Source organism: Sminthopsis crassicaudata, chromosome 1 (genome assembly GCF_048593235.1).
Source record: "Sminthopsis crassicaudata isolate SCR6 chromosome 1, ASM4859323v1, whole genome shotgun sequence".
In the NCBI taxonomy this organism is placed as follows: Eukaryota; Metazoa; Chordata; class Mammalia; order Dasyuromorphia; family Dasyuridae; genus Sminthopsis; species Sminthopsis crassicaudata.
In genome coordinates, this window is record NC_133617.1 from 335,867,322 (window position 1) to 335,885,818 (window position 18,497).

Consider the following 18,497-nt stretch of genomic DNA (forward strand, 5'->3'; position numbering starts at 1 on the left):
GAAGGAGGAAGGGAAGGAGAGTTTAAAAAATGGCAGATGATAGAAGTTAGAAAATAGGTAGTAAGAAAACAGATATAGATTTAATTATAGTTAGAATACAGGTAGATATAGGTGATTGATTGATCAGTAGTAAGATAGAGCTATAGTACCATGCCATATGTGGTTCTATTCTCCATTGCATAAAATATATATTGATACTTACATAGTTGTTTTAATTTGATTTTGTAGATTACTTAAAACAGTAATATGCTGTAATTTCAAAACAATTTTCCCTGTGTTCAAAAGATCAGTTTTCCCCCTACAACATTTCAGAATATATGTGTCATGATTAAGTTTGAAAGCCTTCTAATATTTGCTGTTTGACAAATATATATATATATATATAATATGTATATATATATATGTATATATATATATATATTTAAATTTTAATCAATACAAGGTAATGCAATCATATACTGAGGAAATGTATGTATGAGAAAGTTATAAAAAGCATAAAAATTACAATAGAAATGTAATATTCAACCTTAATGCCTGGTTAATGTCTACATCAAAAATATTCATAGGCTGTTTCCAAGAAATAGTCTGTGTGACAAGATTCAGGCCCAGCCGTCTTATATCAGTACTAGCTGCTTGAAACAGATATTCTTCTTGTTTAATTCAAGTTCATAGAAATGAATTTTTTATATTAATTGTATTAAAATAGTTAATTTATCATTTTAAAAAATTTAAATACTTTGCAAACTTTTACAACCACTAAACTGATTTCATAGTACCAACCCATTACTAAATTTTTTTTGGCCTAAAGTAGGATATCAAATGATTTTTAATGAGATGTTTTAAGGAAGCCAGAGGCAATATTGTCAAGTAAGCAAATTGACCTTTTATTTGCCCTTCCCCTTAAATATCAATGCTATTTTCCTCTTTGTCATTAAATCTTCTATCTATCAGAGATATATGAATTGGAAGATAATCTCTATGGAATGTTCAAGCAATTTATGCTGTAGTATACATTACATTTTAGAGTAATGATTTTTCATCTAGTCCTAGGGAATAACCCTTTGAACTTCAAAAGGTTAAAAGATTTAGGCACCACATTAATATTCTAGAGTATCCTTGGGATAGCAGTAGTTGATAGCAGACTATGCATGAGAGTTAAGGACAAATTAAATCTACTGATGCAAGGCTGTTTCATAACTGTAAGAATCCTGGAAGATAGCTAAAATAAAATGTATTGAGAGTTTCATGGGGGCTCCATAAAGTACTTCTAGTCATCAGCATCTGTGAGTTACCCTTTAGTAATTTGTATCCTTCGAGCTAAGCCCTCTTCTGCTGAATTTTGTATGTATTTTTGAAAACTTGGTGAAATGTTATATATGAGTGCATTCACTATGTTACCTTAATAAATACCCCGTTTTAAAAAGTTAATTCTTTCTTGCTAATTGTCATCCACTGATAGTGAAGATTTCAAAATAAGGGCCCCAGAGTCTGTGCTAAATTTGAAACTCTCAAAAAAGATACACTAAGTTGGTATGTAATAGGTAGTTACTCACAGGTAAGCATTGGTACATCCTTGAACAATAGAGAGGAGAGAAGGAATTTTTCATGAGGAAGAAACATATAGGAAGGGTACTCAAATGCCAAATCATAAGCAGAGAAAACACACTAGGGGTAAAATATGAGGAAAAAAATAAAGGAAGTATATTTCTGGAGCTTTGGGCTGGGATCTTTCTTTCCCCTACTAACCTAAAACAAAATTTGGAATTCTTATAAAATATAATTACTATAGATTGTAAAATTGTAGTCATTAGAATTATACAAATATCAGATTTCACAGAATTCACTTGGTATCTTCAGCATTCTGTGCCAGGTCTTTTTAGGCAAACCTATTTTTCTAGAGTTGTTCATTATCAATTTTTCTCCTACCCATTGAGTAACTTGTTTGTTTTCTTTTCAGGTAACTCTTTGATATGATCTAATTTTGGAAGACCAAGTTTAATAAATACCTATGCCAGTTTTATTTGTGGTTCATCTTTATTCTTGGTATTCTTTCCATTATCATCTCTTTTAGACTTTCTTGTGGTCATGATGATGATGGCAATAGTTTTATACAGGGATAAAATTCTAACCTTTTCACAAACTCTTTTAATAGAGAAGAAAACTATTCAGAAAATGCCACACAGTTCTTCCACAATTGTAAATATATCTAGATATATTTTTGAACTATAGCCAGAGGTCAAAGAAAGCTATAGATTTTCAAACAATAAATCATTCATCAAATATTTATTAAGGATCTAGTATATGCTAGACACTATATTATGTGCTAGATCGTTCCAAGCCCTTTCTTTTTATTAAACAAATATCCTTCCTTGATCCTGATTTTTAACATTATATGAAGACAACCAGTAGTGTATAACGAAATATTCATATGGTGATGAAAGGCAAGAAAAAATAGGTAGATATATTTGAAAAACATATATGGGATAGAATGCTTCCTCACTCTACTGGAAGGAATTCAGCTTAGTTCTGTGTTTATAACTGGAATTTATCTTGCATTTTCAACAAACTGGTTGTTATTTTAGTGCTAGGTTTTGTTTTGTGTGTGTATGTGTTTTTTATTGTTGTTGTTGGTCTTTTTTTTGTTGTTGTTGTTTTTCTTTTTGAAAAAAAGATCTCAGTTTGGAAAACATCCTCCCTCTCTCCCCTTTATCTCTCTCCTTTTTCCCTCTCTCCTCCCTCCTTCTCTTCATTCTTCTCTTCCTTCTTCTCCTCTTCTTCCTTTTCCTCCTCTTTTCCTCTTTCTTCTTCTTCTTCCCCCTCTCCCCTACCCCTCTCTGTCTCCCCTACTTCCCCATTTCCTCATTCTTTCTTCCTTTATTGATCTCCCTCTTCCTTTTTCCTCCCCTCTACACACTCTCTCCTCTCTCCTCACACACACACTCACACACTCTCACACACTCACATAACTGACAATCTTACTTTAGAATATTTCAGGTGTCTTAAATGTTACTTTATCTAATATTCCAGGAAAATCTTGCTTTAGAATGAATTTTTCATTTTCTTTCATTCAGTTGAGAATAACTCTTAAAATTAAAAAGGAAGCACATTCATGTATGTAAATGTTTATCAAGTGCCTCTGGTATACTGTGTTGCTAGTATATTTTGGAGAAAATATTACTCCTATTGTACAATGGTAATGCTTTTCCTTATTTTTGTGGAATAAAAATCATTTTAAAAATTTTCCTCTTTAAATTAAAGTCAATAATCTAGAGGATTACCTCCACCCTCCATTGCTAAGTATGGTTTTATATTGTTGATTTAGATAATTTCTTTGTTTCTCATAATTTATAATTTCATGAAATACTATGATTAATATTCTATAGTCAAGCAGAAAAGTTAGAGTTCAAATTCATTTTTTTTTCTTTGTTGGCCTTTCTCTTTAAATATATCTCTTTAAATATCCTTCTTTGTTATGTATACAAATTTTCACCATTGAAATAATACAAGAAAATACATGGGATGACCATTAAATTGGATCTTCACTAGTACTTATTGTCTTTAAATTCCAATAGTTAAGTCAATCCCTATTATTCCTGGTAACTTGTTAAACATCTAGGGTCATTACTATTTCCATAATAGTTGGCCCAAATCATATGTATTTTTCAAAGGGGCAAAAAATTATCATTTTGAAAACTGGGTCTGTCAAGGGTCATTGCAATCCAGAAAGAATTAAGGAATTATAGTTTTTGATCAGAAATATTTTGCATAATGTAACAATGTATATTATTTAGCAGGTTAATTTTAATTCAACAAATCACTACCATAGAGATTTATTCTGTACCTATGAAATCCAAGTCCTATAATATCTGAAAAATGATGACCCCTGTTCTTGAAAGGCTCATAATCCAGTAAATTCAGTCCTGCATTTATTGTCATTTCTAGAGTCCACTACAATTGAAAAATTTCTTCATTCACTTAAAGCTTGTTTTATGTAAATCACTCAGTCACCATCAAAAACAAATTCTTGAACATGGCTTCAAACATATGTTAGTAATTATAATTGGAAGGAAATATTACATGGTAATAAAATATCATGTGTTTTAGTTTGTGTAACAAATTATTTATCATTATATTTAGGTGCTTTGTGGAGATTATTTGTTTCAATTTCTATGAAATACATCTTTACATCAATTGCTAAGAATTTCTATGTTTTAGGGAATTTAATTCTCATTTGGAGTATTTATAGTAAAGTGATCACTAATCACAGGAGACATGAGATCTATTCCCACTTCCAACATGTGTATCTATGTAACTTTTGTCTAGTTCTCTAACCACTATGATCTTTTATTTCTTCATCTGCAAAATGGCAAGAGTAATACTTATACTATCAGCCTCCCCATAGTGGTTACAAAGAAGCAGAAGGTATTATGTTATAGAAATTATTACATTGATTTGCTAACTCACCAGATTAACTGCATGATTACGATAAATATGCCTTAAAGAAAGACAGCAAATCAGCTTAATTATATAACATTGGACAAGAAATAACTGCAATTATATCATCTAAATGGTCCATTTGAAATCTAGAGTCCTCATATATGTGTGTATTTTTTGCATTGCAGCTGACACATACTTATCTTTTAATTTCATAGTTTGGCGCTGTATCTTCTATTCATTACTCTCCATAATAACAACATATAGAGAACCCTTTAGATATTTTTTGCACTCACTTGAATTCAATGTGGAATAGAATGTAATACCTGATTTATGATATTCTTTTGTAAAAGTTTCAGAAATGATAGTTAATAGATTTCTGGTGAATTTCTTTAAATAAAGACACAATTTAAATAATAGGAGGAAACCAATATGTCTTCTATTAACCTTTATAAAGAATCAAAACCACTCTCCTTGCCCTCCCTTTTTTTCCTTCAGGTAAATAAAAGAGACTGTAGATGATATATGTAATTTTAAAAATATTTTTTGGCTAGCACAGAACTTCAGAACCAGCCCTGGTTTTCTTGGGAGAAAGAAACAGAGGCTGGATTGGTTTCAAGAATTTGTGTTTTCCAAGAAACAATACTTTCCAATTTAATAGCTGGTCACACAATCAGAGACCACTCATAATTTTAAACAGTTTCACTGCTACAGGATATATGATGTGCTTCCAAATATGATTTAGTTCACTGACTAAAATGGTACAGAATATGTTGAAATTTAGATGAATTTATATACTAAAGGTTCTTTGATTACTTGTTCAATATGATTAGAATATATTATTGAAGGCAGGCAACCTTTCAACACACATAATTTTGAGATTCTAAATTCTTTGAACACAATATCTTGCCCATTTTTTTAGATTAAAAAATTCTGATCAGAATAAAGGAATGGAACTTTGGAAAAACAAAAAAAATAATAATCAATAGTTGTAAAAGCAATGCCTAATTAGCTCATATTTTTTCATGAACTTCTGATCATTTAGTATATTCCATCTGATCAAAAATCAGATATAACTTCTCTGTAATATATAAGCTATGTGACTCTGGGCAAGTCACTTAACCTTATTTTCCTTAGTTTCTTAATCTGTTAAATGGTCTGGAGAAGGAAATGCCAAACTACTCCACTATCTTTGCTAAGAAAATAGTTAGACAGATCACAAAGTCAAATGTGATATTAAAAAAAAAATGACTAAACACTACCACGCCAACAACATATCTTTACTTCATATGGCCTACAATTTATTCAAAATTATATAATACACAATGATATTTGTGTAAGTAAACTGAGAAAATTTCCTTAATATGAAAACATGGTCATCATACTTCCAACCATACCATGATCTGCTTCTGGAATAGACAAAAAATTTAGTGGAAAGGAACTTATTTTGTGAATAAGAGGATGTGGTTTCCAGTTCTATGTCAAGTATTTATCACCTGCATGACTAAGAGCAATTTATTAAGCTGAGACTTAAATTTATTCATTTGTAAAATGAGGGGTTTGGTAAAATGGAATTATCTCTAAGGTTGGTAGTTTTTTGTTTTTACCTTGATAATTTGTATTTAAGATTGCTTCTGTTTTTCTCTTTTGATTTTTATCCATTTCCATTCTTATTATGTCAGTCAAGCTCTTGAATTTCCTCACACTAATTTCTATTATCTCTTCTTTTTTGATAATGCTCACTCTCCTATTATTGTATTTCCATGTACATATAATCATTTCATTTTTTGAAAGTCAAATTTTATATGCATACTCAAGATTCCCTTATGTGTAAAGGGCTAGAACTGAGCAAATTAATTTGGATAATGGAGCACGTGAGACTAATTGCCAATTGGAAGGTTCCCTATTAACTTGTTTGAAGGTTGACCCTCTCCAGCTATTCTGTCCTGACTCGATTGGTGGGACAAAAAGGGGGAAGTGATGTGTGGGAGGAGTAGGAGGAGGAAGAGGAAATTGAGACGCTGACGCTTAGTCAGTCTCTCCTGGCATTTGAGGGAGGAAGGTGTGTGTGAGATTGCTAGACCTAACTCCCTGACCTTGACCGTAAAAGATCAAGAATAAAGATGTTTAGTGATCCTGACTCTGGCTGATTTCTGGGAAGACAGAGTTCTAGCACTTATGGAACATTCCTTACAGATAAATACATGTTTTAAAATCTCCTTGAATAGTTACTGTAATATGAAAATCACTATCTTATAACTCATCCTTGAAATATATTTTTGGACAATCAGGGTTTAAAAAGTTACATATTGAGCTAAAATTATAGGAAAATATATTTAGAGCTATAAGACACTACAAAAACCATTTAGTCCAAATGTTTCATTTTATAGAAGTGAAAACTGAGAAGAAAGAATTTAATTGACTTATCCAAAATAAAAGGAAATATTGAAGATAGAATTCCAACTAAGGTCTCCATAATTCTGTCTAATGTTCTGTCTACTATACTCTCTTGCCTCTATTTCCATACCCCAGTTCTCCCAAAAAGAACACAGAAGAATAAGTAATCTTCTCTACTGTACAGCCCTTTTAAAAGATGAAATTAGGTATTATAATTCCCTCCCTTTAATCTTTTTCAGATATACATCTGAAGTCTTTCAAACGCCCTTCATATGAAATAGCATTGTCATCTCATTCCTTCTATTCGTAAAGTGATCTTGTATTTTCAGTTTATTTTTGGTCCTGACTTTTGATTTCTTTTATGTAGAGAATCTCCTAGTGAGAAGACTTTCTGTCCTAATGCAGATCAGTATCTTGTTCAGTGCTTATTATATTAGAAAAAAACTTTTGCAAGCAGTGAAAGGTTAAGTGACATCCAGAGCCAAATAATTTATGCCAGAGATAGATTGAATTTAGGCTTTCTTAATTCAAAAACTGGTTCTTTATATGCTATATATACAAGTCTCATAATTTTGTAAGAAATATTTTTTAAATTATGGATCCTGAAAATGAAAATCTTATATAAAATGCATTATGTGCAGGTCAAATACTTCTTACAGTCTCAATGCATTGATTTTTTCAGAATTTTTTAAGTATTTTTTTTCTAAGTTTTCTTTAGGTTTTTTTTCCCTTTTGCTTCTAGCTACATCATACTTTTGGATGGTATTAATTATGAGATTAGCTAAAACACTTTACCTCTTTATTTGAATTACTGTCCAAAATGCTGCCCAGAATCTTATATTTTGATATTTTGATTGATATTTTAGAGTTAAAAGCAGAAACTTACATTTTGCTCTGTTAAATCTCATCTTGATGGTTTCCATCTAGTCCTCTAACTTGATAAGATCATCTGGATTTTGTTCTTTTTTCCCACATACCACCTGTCTATTGTAGCTTTATGCTATCCACAAATAGGATACATATGTTTCCTCTTCCTCAATCCAAATCAGTGATTTTTTTTTTAAAGAAAAGAAATAGGGCAATGAAACTGCCTTCCTTAAAGGGTTCAAGTCATCTGATCTGGATGAATCACATCTTAAGGTATGTGATTACTTAGGCACTTATATTGATCTTTCAAGGATCACAGAGAATGGTAATTATCATCAGACTGCCAATGATTGAATATCCCCATTTTTTAAATAATTGATTCTTTCTCCTATAGATTAATCAGCTTGAATGTATGACAAAAATCTTGAAAGCAATAGTAAAAATGAGTGCTTGTTGGACTAGAATATCAGAAGCATGCCAAAAACATATTTTAACATGGTATAATAATAGCAAAGAATTTGTGTTGTAAGTAGCTGTGATTCATATCTATAGGATCTAAGAAAGCATTTCTCTGTCAAACCCCTAGGTAAATGTTTTACTATTCATTTTTCTTAGAAATAATTCTGTAAATGCTATTAGCATCAATAAAATATGAAAAATAATGAAGGGCAAAAATTGGAAAATAGAGGATGTGTCACCAGTCACTAAATTATTTTAGCAATTGATATAATGAAAAACAGGAGAGAATTGGCAAACTAATTCAAACAATTTGATCCATTGCTTCATATTCACTTTATATTTTAAAAATCATCAACCTGTCTACATAGCAATAACAAAATCTGAGAGGAGATGGTAGAAAAGAAAATCACATTCAAATAATTCAAATAATATTTAAAATGACTATACACTACATAAAATATTTAGGAAGCAATGGATCGAATTATACTCAAGGTTTGTGTAAATATAACTTTAAAATATTCTAAATAAATAATGACAAATTATTGGATGGATAATCATTAAGAATTGATCTATCATGATAATATTTTTAAAAAATTTTTACAGTTAAAGGTTCTGATAAAGGTCTCATTTCCAAAATATATAGAAAACTGACCCTAATTTATAAGAAATCAAACCATTCTCCAATTGATAAATGGTCAAAGGATATGAACAGACAATTCTCAGATGATGAAATTGAAATTATATCCACTCATATGAAAGTGTTCCAAATCACTACTGATCAGAGAAATGCAAATTAAGACAACTCTGAGATACCACTACACACCTGTCAGATTGGCTAAGATGACAGGAACAAATAATGATGAATGTTGGAGGGGATGTGGGAAAACTGGACACTAATACATTGTTGGTAGAGTTGTGAAAGAATCCAACCATTCTGGAGAGCAATTGGAACTATGCCCAAAAAGTTATCAAACTGTGCATACCCTTTGATCCAGCATTGCTGCTATTGGGCTTATATCCCAAAGAAATACTAAAGAGGGGAAAGGGACCTGTATGTGCCAAAATGTTTGTGGAAGCCCTTTTCGTAGTAGCTAGAAACTGGAAGATGAATGGATGTCCATCAATTGGAGAATGGTTGGGTAAATTACGGTATAGGACGGTTATGGAATATTATTGCTCTGTAAGAAATGACCAGCAGGACGAATACAGAGAGGCTTGGAGAGACTTACATGAACTGATACTGAGTGAAATGAATAGAACCAGAAGATTGCTATACACTTCAATGTTGTATGAAGATGTATTCTGATGGAAGTGGATATCTTCAACATAAAGAAGATCCAACTCACTTCCAGTTGATCAATGATGGACAGAAATAACTACACCCAGAGAAGGAACACTGAGAAGTGAATGTAAATTGTTAGCACTACTGTCTATCTACCCAGGTTACTTATATCTTCGGAATCTAATATTAAGGTGCAACAAGAAAATGGGATTTACACACATATATTGTAACACATGTAAAATGTATGGGATTGCCTGTCATCTAGGGGAGGGAGTAGAGGGAGGGAGGGGATAATTTGAAAAAAAAATGAATACAAGGGATGATGTTATAAAAAAATTACTCATATATATAGTGTCAAAAAATTTATAATTAAAAATAAATAAATAAAACAATTATAACCTTTGAACTAGGCATCTATTGCTAAAGGTAATCTCTCTCCGTATAATATCTATCTATCTATCTATCTATCTATCTATCTATCTATCTATCTATGTGTGTGTGTGTCTTCATAAAATACTAAGACAGAAGGAAAAGACTAAAGTATTCATAGTAGCTGTTCTGGTTCACACCTAGTAAACTGGTTGAAGTTGAGACTTAAAATAAGTGAGATATTTAAAAAATAATTTAATATTTAATAAAAGGAATGTTATTTAACAATAATTTATGAAAATATTCAGAAAATATATAACATTGATTCAGTAGGATGCAATTCATTGGCCTCTACATGTTTCTTAGGGATGTGCTCCTTCAGCAAGCTTTTGTCATTCCTGAAAAGTGTCCAAATCTTTACACATGAGATTTTCATACTTAGATCAAAAAACCTTATCAATTCTTAGTTCCTTGCACCAATTAAATCTCAAGAATAATTGATATTTAAAGGATACTTGAATAATTGATAGACTGCATGGATAATTGAAGACTACATATATAGAATGTCATACAAAAGGTATAATAATGTAATTATCGGGTTAGTTTTGCTGATTTTTTAACCTATTTTGAAAGGAATTTCTTATTCAGTAGGGGATTAGGAAAGGTTATATTTAGAAATGAATATGATGTAATAATAAAAGGTATTTTTTAAAAGCAAAATAAAACCAAAACCAAAACCAAAACCACATCCTCCTGACTTTGCCATTTCTGTTCTTGGCACTTCTAATGGTAACCTGTGCTACAAGCCACAGAACCATCTTTAACTTTTATTTATTTTCCTCCTACATTCAATGTCATTGCCCTGTCTATTGTATGACTCCAGTGTCTCTCATGCTACATCCCAGGCCAATGGATATTTGGAAATATGGTTCAGTATATCTTACCTGGTCTATTGTAAAATCATCTAAACAAAGATATAAAGAATGTCTAACAATCCTTAAATACATGCCGTTATTTTTCTTAGTATTTTTCTTTTCAAACAAAAATTCAAGGACTTAATTTTAAGTTGAAGAAGATATTTTGGATATGAGCATTTACGTTGCTGTTAGAGTTTGGTATCAAGAAAAAGGATATTCCATGCTTACCTGGCAGGGGTAACCTAATCACAAATGTGGTTTCCCCAGGGTGAGGCTTATCCATTGCACTCTGGATGGGCTGACCCCTGAGATTTCCCCAAATGCAGGAAACTCAACTGCATAATTTGTGATAGTGGGGGACTGCTTTTGCGGTCTTCCAATAATCTTATTATTAAAAGAAAAAAAATTACTAGAAACCCTGATTCCTTCCTTATACAGAATGATTTCCTTCCTTGTATAGAGCCAACTTTATAGAAGTCAATTGAATTCAATAACTCCCCATTACCCAAGGAACACTTTCAGTCTCCCCAATCTGGAAATCATGACCTTTTGTGCTGTAGCCCCTAATTTCCTTTGAGGAAGAAAACCCTATTCATGTATCTCTGATTTCCTGGTTTTTTTTACCTGAATACTTCTCCCATCTCTACCTGATATGCTCATATACAGATTGTATTTCCCTCTTTGTATGAGAATGAGGGAGAGAGAGACAAAGAGAGACAGAGACAGCAGAGAGGCAGAGAGAGAGATAGAGAGTAACAGAGAGAAATAGAGAGGAGAGTAACAGAGAGAAATAGAGAGGAGAGGGAAAGTGACAGACAAACAGAAGACAAGTAAACTTTACCCTAAATCTAATTTTTGAGATATTTTCATGTGAATTATTTTATAGCATATTTTCATAATTCTTGAATCCTTAAATCATTTTTGAAACTCTTTTGTATTTTTCTTTTCTTTTCTTTTTCTCTTTCTTTCTTTCTTTCTTTCTTTCTTTCTTTCTTTCTTTCTTTCTTTCTTTCTTTCTTTCTTTCTTTCTTTCTTTCTTTCTTTCTTTCTTTCTTTCTTTCTTTCTTTCTTTCTTTCTTTCTTTCTTTCTTTCTTTCTTTCTTTCTTTCTTTCTTTCTTTCTTTCTTTCTTTTTTTTTTTTTTTTGGCTGAGGCAATTGGGGTTAAGTGACTTGCCCAGGGTGACACAGTTAGAAAGAGTTAAGTATCTGAAGTCAATTTTGAACTCAGGTCCTCCTGACTTCAGAGCTGGTGCTCTATCCACTCCACTACCTAGCTGCCCCTGTATTTTTCTTTGTAGAGTAGAAATACAAAAGAATATTGCATTTTAAAATCAATATATAATTTTGAAATTTTATTTTTTAAATTGAGGTCAATTTGAAGAGGTCTGAGAATAGCTCTTTCTGCAAAATGTTAATGAACGCTCACTCAAAAATTTCTATAATATACTAAAAACCCAAGTTACAAATGTCAGAAATACTTTTTTCTAGTAATTTTATCTATAATAGTAAAACATTTTTATGTTTAACTATCTAACTTCGTCTGTGATAAAGTAATTTTGAGGCAAGACTATGTGTTATGCCCATTTCAGATTTTTAAAAATATAAATACAAATATGTTTAGCTACACATTGAAGGAAATATGGGGAGAAGTAGAAAAAAATGGGATTTGGAATCTGTGGGCCTGGGTCTAAATCCTGGTTTTCCTCACTGGATTCCTAAAATTTATGATGAGGGGGATAGAGTAAATGACCTTCCCAGATTTAAATATAGAATTCTGTAAAGTTAGACAACTGGCAACTGATAGACTTTCACTTTTATCTCTTTTATAACCAAAAGTATACTTTAAAAATTTTAGTTGAAATATTTTTTTAAATATCACATTTAATTTTGTTTATAAACCTTCCCAATCCAGATGGCCTTTTTTTGTAACCAAAAAAAAAAAAAAAAAAAAAAAAATTGTCAAGCAAAACTAATCAAACAAGATCATGTGCCATAAGATAAGGAACATTCAGCAGCCATTGTCCTCCACTTTTTTATAGAATTAGGCAGGTGGAGATCTATAACTTGTCTCCTTTGCAAAGATTGGTCATTGCAATTGTATAATTTTCAGTTTTGTTCTAGAACTGTTTGCATTTTCATTTTTATCATTGTAACTTCACTTCTGAAAACTTATTATAGCTTGAAAGACTTTGAAAGGTATTCTGTACTCCAAGAAGAAATTCTTGATAGAGTCTAGTAAATAGAAATTTGTGAGATTTTGTGAATGAAACCAGGAACAAATGTTTACTGAAGATGCTCTCTCTCTCTCTCTCTCTCTCTCTCTCTCTCTCTCTCTCTCTCTCTCTCTCTCTCTCTCTCGTGCTCTGTGTGTGTGTGTGTATGTGTGTGTGTGTGTGTGTGTGTATATATATATATATGTATATATGTATATAATATGTATGTGTTTATTGATTAGAAGATTAAAATTTTTGTTTCTTGATTTTATATAGTTATTAATATGATACTGCTGACATTGATTTTTTGCTAACATAAATATATTAACTATTTGATCATGGAAAAATCAGTAAACCTATCACCTCATGTTATAGATGTGTTGCTGAGCTATATCAGCCCAGATAAGTGAAATCACAGACACAAAAAGAATCTAACCTCTCAGAGTATTCAATAATTACCCTGCATCACATATTTTAGCTCTTTTTTGATAACAAATTTATTTGCAATTTTTAATATTAGTTATCTAAATTTATACTCCCCAGTAGGTGGTAGAAAAATTGTTGGAGAAGGAAAAAAGTAAGTACTCTAAATATAAGGTACACTACTCCACAGATCATTCTTTTATCAACATTGGACATAGAAATAGATTTGAAAAAAAACATCATAATCTTCACTGGTACTCTGGAAATGTAATAAGCAACCTCCAGGATATTTTGGAATAGCATGCAAAACGTTTAGTGAAGACATTTTAGGGAGTTTTATGGTTTGGAATATCATCTTAATAAAACTTTCTTTTAGGATGATGAACTATTTTGTATTTGTTTCTGACAGAAACTCTGTTCCTGCCTTCAGGTTATGCTCAAGTGTTTATCAAAAAAAAAAAAAAAAATCTAACAAGGACTACGGATTTTTATTTTTCTGTTTATTTCAAGGGGCTTTCCATTCAATAAAGCAAGCCTTTGAATTTTATAGGCACAATTAAAGATAATTATGCCTACATCTTGGCACTCAAAGTTAATGAAAAGGTACAGACAACAAATGTATCTACAAGGACATGTTTTCAGGGACAATTAGGTATTTGTTGGTGCACTTCAACTAAAACTATAATTGGTCATGAACTATCAGGAAGGCTCTTCTTGGGTTGAGTAGGCAATATTAAGATTTGGTGACAATTAAAATATGTCTTCTGACAAACATTAACTAGCAATGGTAAAATGTGTTATAAAATAAGTTAACTATGTAATACAAACAGGTTCTATAACTGACAAAATTCTTTCAAGTCTTATGTATATGTTTGTATGTGCATATATGTAGATGTGTATACATAAAATATATGCATATACTCTAGTACATAATATATAGCACATAAACATAATATATAGCATAATCATATACTTAAATATGTCTGTATAGAAATCAAAATATATTTAAAAATTCTAAATATTTCAAAACATTCAGAAAAGCTGGGATTTCATTTTACATCTCAAGGTAAAAATTGTGTTCTTAGTGATAGCATCCATTTTCCAAGTATGCACATATATTCATATGTAAAAATTGGATCCTCATTACTTAGTATAGTTTGGCACACAGTAGGTACTTAATAAAAGCTTGTTGACTGATGTTTGAATCATGAAATATGTTCATGCATTTTCAACAATATTTTCTTTCTTCCCCCCCAAAAAATTTACTAGGAGTACAAATATATATCTAATAATTCATTCTTTTTATGTTTCATGCAAATGATAACTATAGTATTTGTAGGAGAATTTGAAAAGCTAGTGACATATATTTTTTCTAAAATGTACAGTAAATCTTTTCTGTTGTTGTTTTAGGTGGTTTTTTGTTTTCAATTTTTTTTTGGTTAATATTAATGCCAGTTTTACTTGAGCTTGATTTATGTAGTATGTTCAAGCAGAGAAATCATTCCTATGATTTTCTATAATTTAAAACTTGTGCTTAACAACTTCATCATACTCTGCTTCTTTCTTGCTATTATAATGCAAAAGAATTGTTGTTTTCACATACTTGTTCCCAAAAAGTGGTCTTGGCATCTGATCAATTTTAACACGTGAAAAAGGACTGTTAAGAAAAAAAAAATCTCCCATTTTAGTGGAAGAATTTTAATCAGATGAAACAAAGTAGAGAAAAAGTATGATGTAGTAGAAAACTGGCCTCAAGTCCAGAAGAACTGAGTTTAATATCTACCTTTGATCCATACACTTCAGGAAGATAGGTATACATAGAATAGAGTGTTGAATTTTCAGTAAGGAAGACTTAAGTTCAAAAAAATCCTCAAACCTATTAATTGTGTGATGTCAGGCAAATCTTTTTAATCCCAATTTCTTTATCTATAAATAGCAATGATAATATCACTTATCCTGATAGATGTTGTAAAGTATAAATGAAATAACACATGTGGAATGCTTTGAAATTTTTAAATAGCTGTAAAAATGTTGCTTATTGATGTTATTTGCTATAAAGTTGTGCAAACCATTTAATTAGTGGTGCCACCGGCAAAACTATTAAGATAATAAGTTATAGAAAATATGATAATCCACATTGATAGATGAAGTTTCCCACCAGGGTTCCCTACCAATTACAGACATGATTAAAAAAAAAAAAAAAAGTCAAAATAGCAAATATCAATAACCAGATTTTCTTTTCTTTTTCTTTTGGCTTTAGAACCAAATTTTGTATCATCCTATGATATTGGAAACTTCACCTATTTCTTCTTCCGAGAAAATGCTGTGGAGCATGATTGTGGAAAAACTGTTTTCTCCAGGGCTGCCCGAGTTTGCAAGAATGACATTGGAGGCCGATTTTTGCTAGAGGATACATGGACCACCTTTATGAAGGCTCGGCTGAACTGTTCCCGTCCTGGGGAAGTCCCTTTTTATTACAATGAACTACAGAGCACCTTTTTCCTTCCTGAACTGGATTTAATCTATGGGATATTTACTACTAATGTGTATGTAATTTTCAATTTTAAAAAGTTATACTTATCAATTAATTAGTATTTATTTTTTCTCCTTGTATCAATTCCCCATGTAAAACAAAAATCCTTAGAGTAAGTATGCATATTTAAGCAAAACAAAATGCCCACTTTATCCACATTCAGAAATATCTCATTTGAAATTTTGAATCATTTCTTTTTTTAGGAAACTCAACATCCTTTACCATCCTTCCTTTGGAATCATGGTTGATTATTGCCTTGATGTGAATTCTTTCAAAGTTATTTTTCTTTATAATATTTTGTTATTATATAATTCTCATGTTTACTACACTCCTTTTTTATTAGTTTTACCCAATCAAAATAAGTTCCATCATTTTTTAGCCATTGTGACTATCTAACTGCCTTTCAAAACTTTTCTCTCCTTTAAAAGTAAGATTGAGTCAGATACCCTCAGAAGTAAAAGGAATTATTGGTTGGCATAAATCATCTTCTTAATGTCATCTCCTAAGGTACATTCTCTGATTTTGCAAATATGTTTCTGAGATTTATTAAAATAAAGCAGCAGGTTCAGTGCCCATATAGCCCACAGGATTCCTGATCAGAGCTTGTGGTTACATAGTGATTAAACAGAGACAACCAACAATGCTTACAGGAATAATGAAGGACTTGTAATTTGATAAGTATGACCCTGAAAATACCTTTGAAAGTAACTCTGGAAAATCATCCATTTCCTTTAATTATGGGTGCTCTTGGGCAATCATTAACTTGCACTGGTTCTAAGTATTCTGGGACTAAATGTGACACCAATTTTCAGGAAGATGGCTGCCTTGGGCACTTAGCTCTGAAATGCCAGTTGTAATTAAAAGACTTTCTTCAAGAATTAACAAGGCTATTTATTCATCCTAGAGAGTTCTTCCTACCTTTAGAATTTTGAATGTTACACAGGCAAAATATTTGCAATGTTCTTCATTACTCATCTGGTTACTCTCTTATTCTGGTTATGATTGGTACCTAAAATTACACTCCTTTCATAATTGCTATGATAACTTTCCTAGGAATACAAATAACAATTTTGCAGGTTATTTTAGCTTTCTGTAAAATTTCCCAAACCACTGTGATTAAAAAAAAAAGACTTAGTAGGTTAGTTTTTATTTAGAATACTTCTTCTATTTTTATGTTATGGTTCAACTTTAGGTTGGTATGGATTGGGAAACAAAGGTCAAATATTAATTACTGAAATAAATTATTATCACCCCCCCCTGGTTGTGGCTAATGATTACTATGATGAATTCCTAAAACTTTTCTTCAGTTTTGAACTATTGGACATCATAATCTTGTTCTATATAGCTCTTTAAGTTTGACAAAACACTTAACATATATATGACCTGCACAACAGTCATATAAAGTAGATTCTATTAATGTTATTTCCATTTTACAGATGAGGAAACTGATGTTGAGAGTTTAGTGACTTGCACAGAGTCACAAAGCAAGAGGCAGCTCAATATAATGGATAGAGCACTGACTTGAAGTCAGAAGACCCAGATTCAAATCTGTTTGCTGACATTTATTACCATTTCAACCTTGGGGAAACCACTAAGTTTTTGCCCACATTATGTGAGAAAGTATAGTTCCAAAAAATCCATTGCATTTATAATATGGCAATTGATCAGAGGAGTCTCTAGCAAATCAGGAAATATTTATATTCTTTTGTATTTTCGGTAGACTTTTAAAAAACTACTAATGGCCATCAACTCAATAGAAATTCTTCTGTGTAAAATGAGCAAATTGAATGTGATGAACTCTGTCACTTCTTTTTCTCTAATTTCTTGATTACATGTTTCTAAATTCTATTTAAGTACACAGGCCAATATAAAAGAAATAAATTTATTTTTTTAAGTATGAGCAAGAGGAGGCTGAAAGCACCAAAAAAAGATCAAGGTGGTTAGAGAAAGGATAAAATATTGAAAAAAAAAAAGATGGGAAAAAAAGGGTCAAGGGAAAGGAAGAAAAATACATTAAAGATAATGTATCTTTCTCTTATTTCAACCTTACTTTCCATTTTCCCATTCACCCAACCAAAGCTTCCCCAACAAATTTACAATTCTCTTAGGAGGTAGCATTTATATAACACTTTACAATATTTTATTTATCCTCACAAAAATTTTGCAAATCAGTGTTATTATTGTCCCCATTTTATGGAACAGGAAACTGGAAGATTAAGTGATTTTTGATATAGCTAGTAAGTCTTTTTTTTCATGACTGCAATAATTCAAGTTGGTCTTAGTCTAAATCTAGTACTCTCCCATTCTGTGAACTTCTCAACATTTAAATAAAAAACAAAGAATTCTATTTCCTTTTTTTTCTTCTCTGACAGAAAAGATTCACTACCTTCCTGTTTTTTGAATGGCCAAATTCTAACCCTGAAAAACTCTGCCTTCTTTGTTGTAGCCTATGAAGGCTTTAGTTTTAAAATATATTTTTATCACTAAGTTGTCTAGAAACTCTTTACTCCTTTAAAACCAAACCAAAACAAACAGAAAAAAAACAACAGTTTTATTTAAGAAATATTTGCCCTGGCATTCCAAAGAACTGTGCTAACTCATC

The 18,497-nt window shown here is 31.1% G+C and overlaps 1 protein-coding gene and 1 non-coding gene across 4 annotated transcripts in view; both read left to right on the forward strand.

Annotated features, from left to right (window-relative positions):
* The window catches only part of SEMA5A (semaphorin 5A), a 623,550-nt gene that overhangs the window by 371,078 nt on the left and 233,975 nt on the right, over positions 1-18,497 (forward strand). For all 3 annotated transcript variants that reach the window (XM_074279132.1, XM_074279134.1, XM_074279133.1), the window contains one exon: positions 15,623-15,908. In XM_074279132.1, coding sequence (XP_074135233.1) covers positions 15,623-15,908 — 286 coding nt within the window. The remainder of the gene's footprint in view (positions 1-15,622; positions 15,909-18,497) is intronic.
* LOC141552394 (U1 spliceosomal RNA) lies at positions 10,946-11,104 on the forward strand. Its single transcript, XR_012485187.1, has one exon. It is a non-coding gene; the product is annotated as a U1 spliceosomal RNA (small nuclear RNA).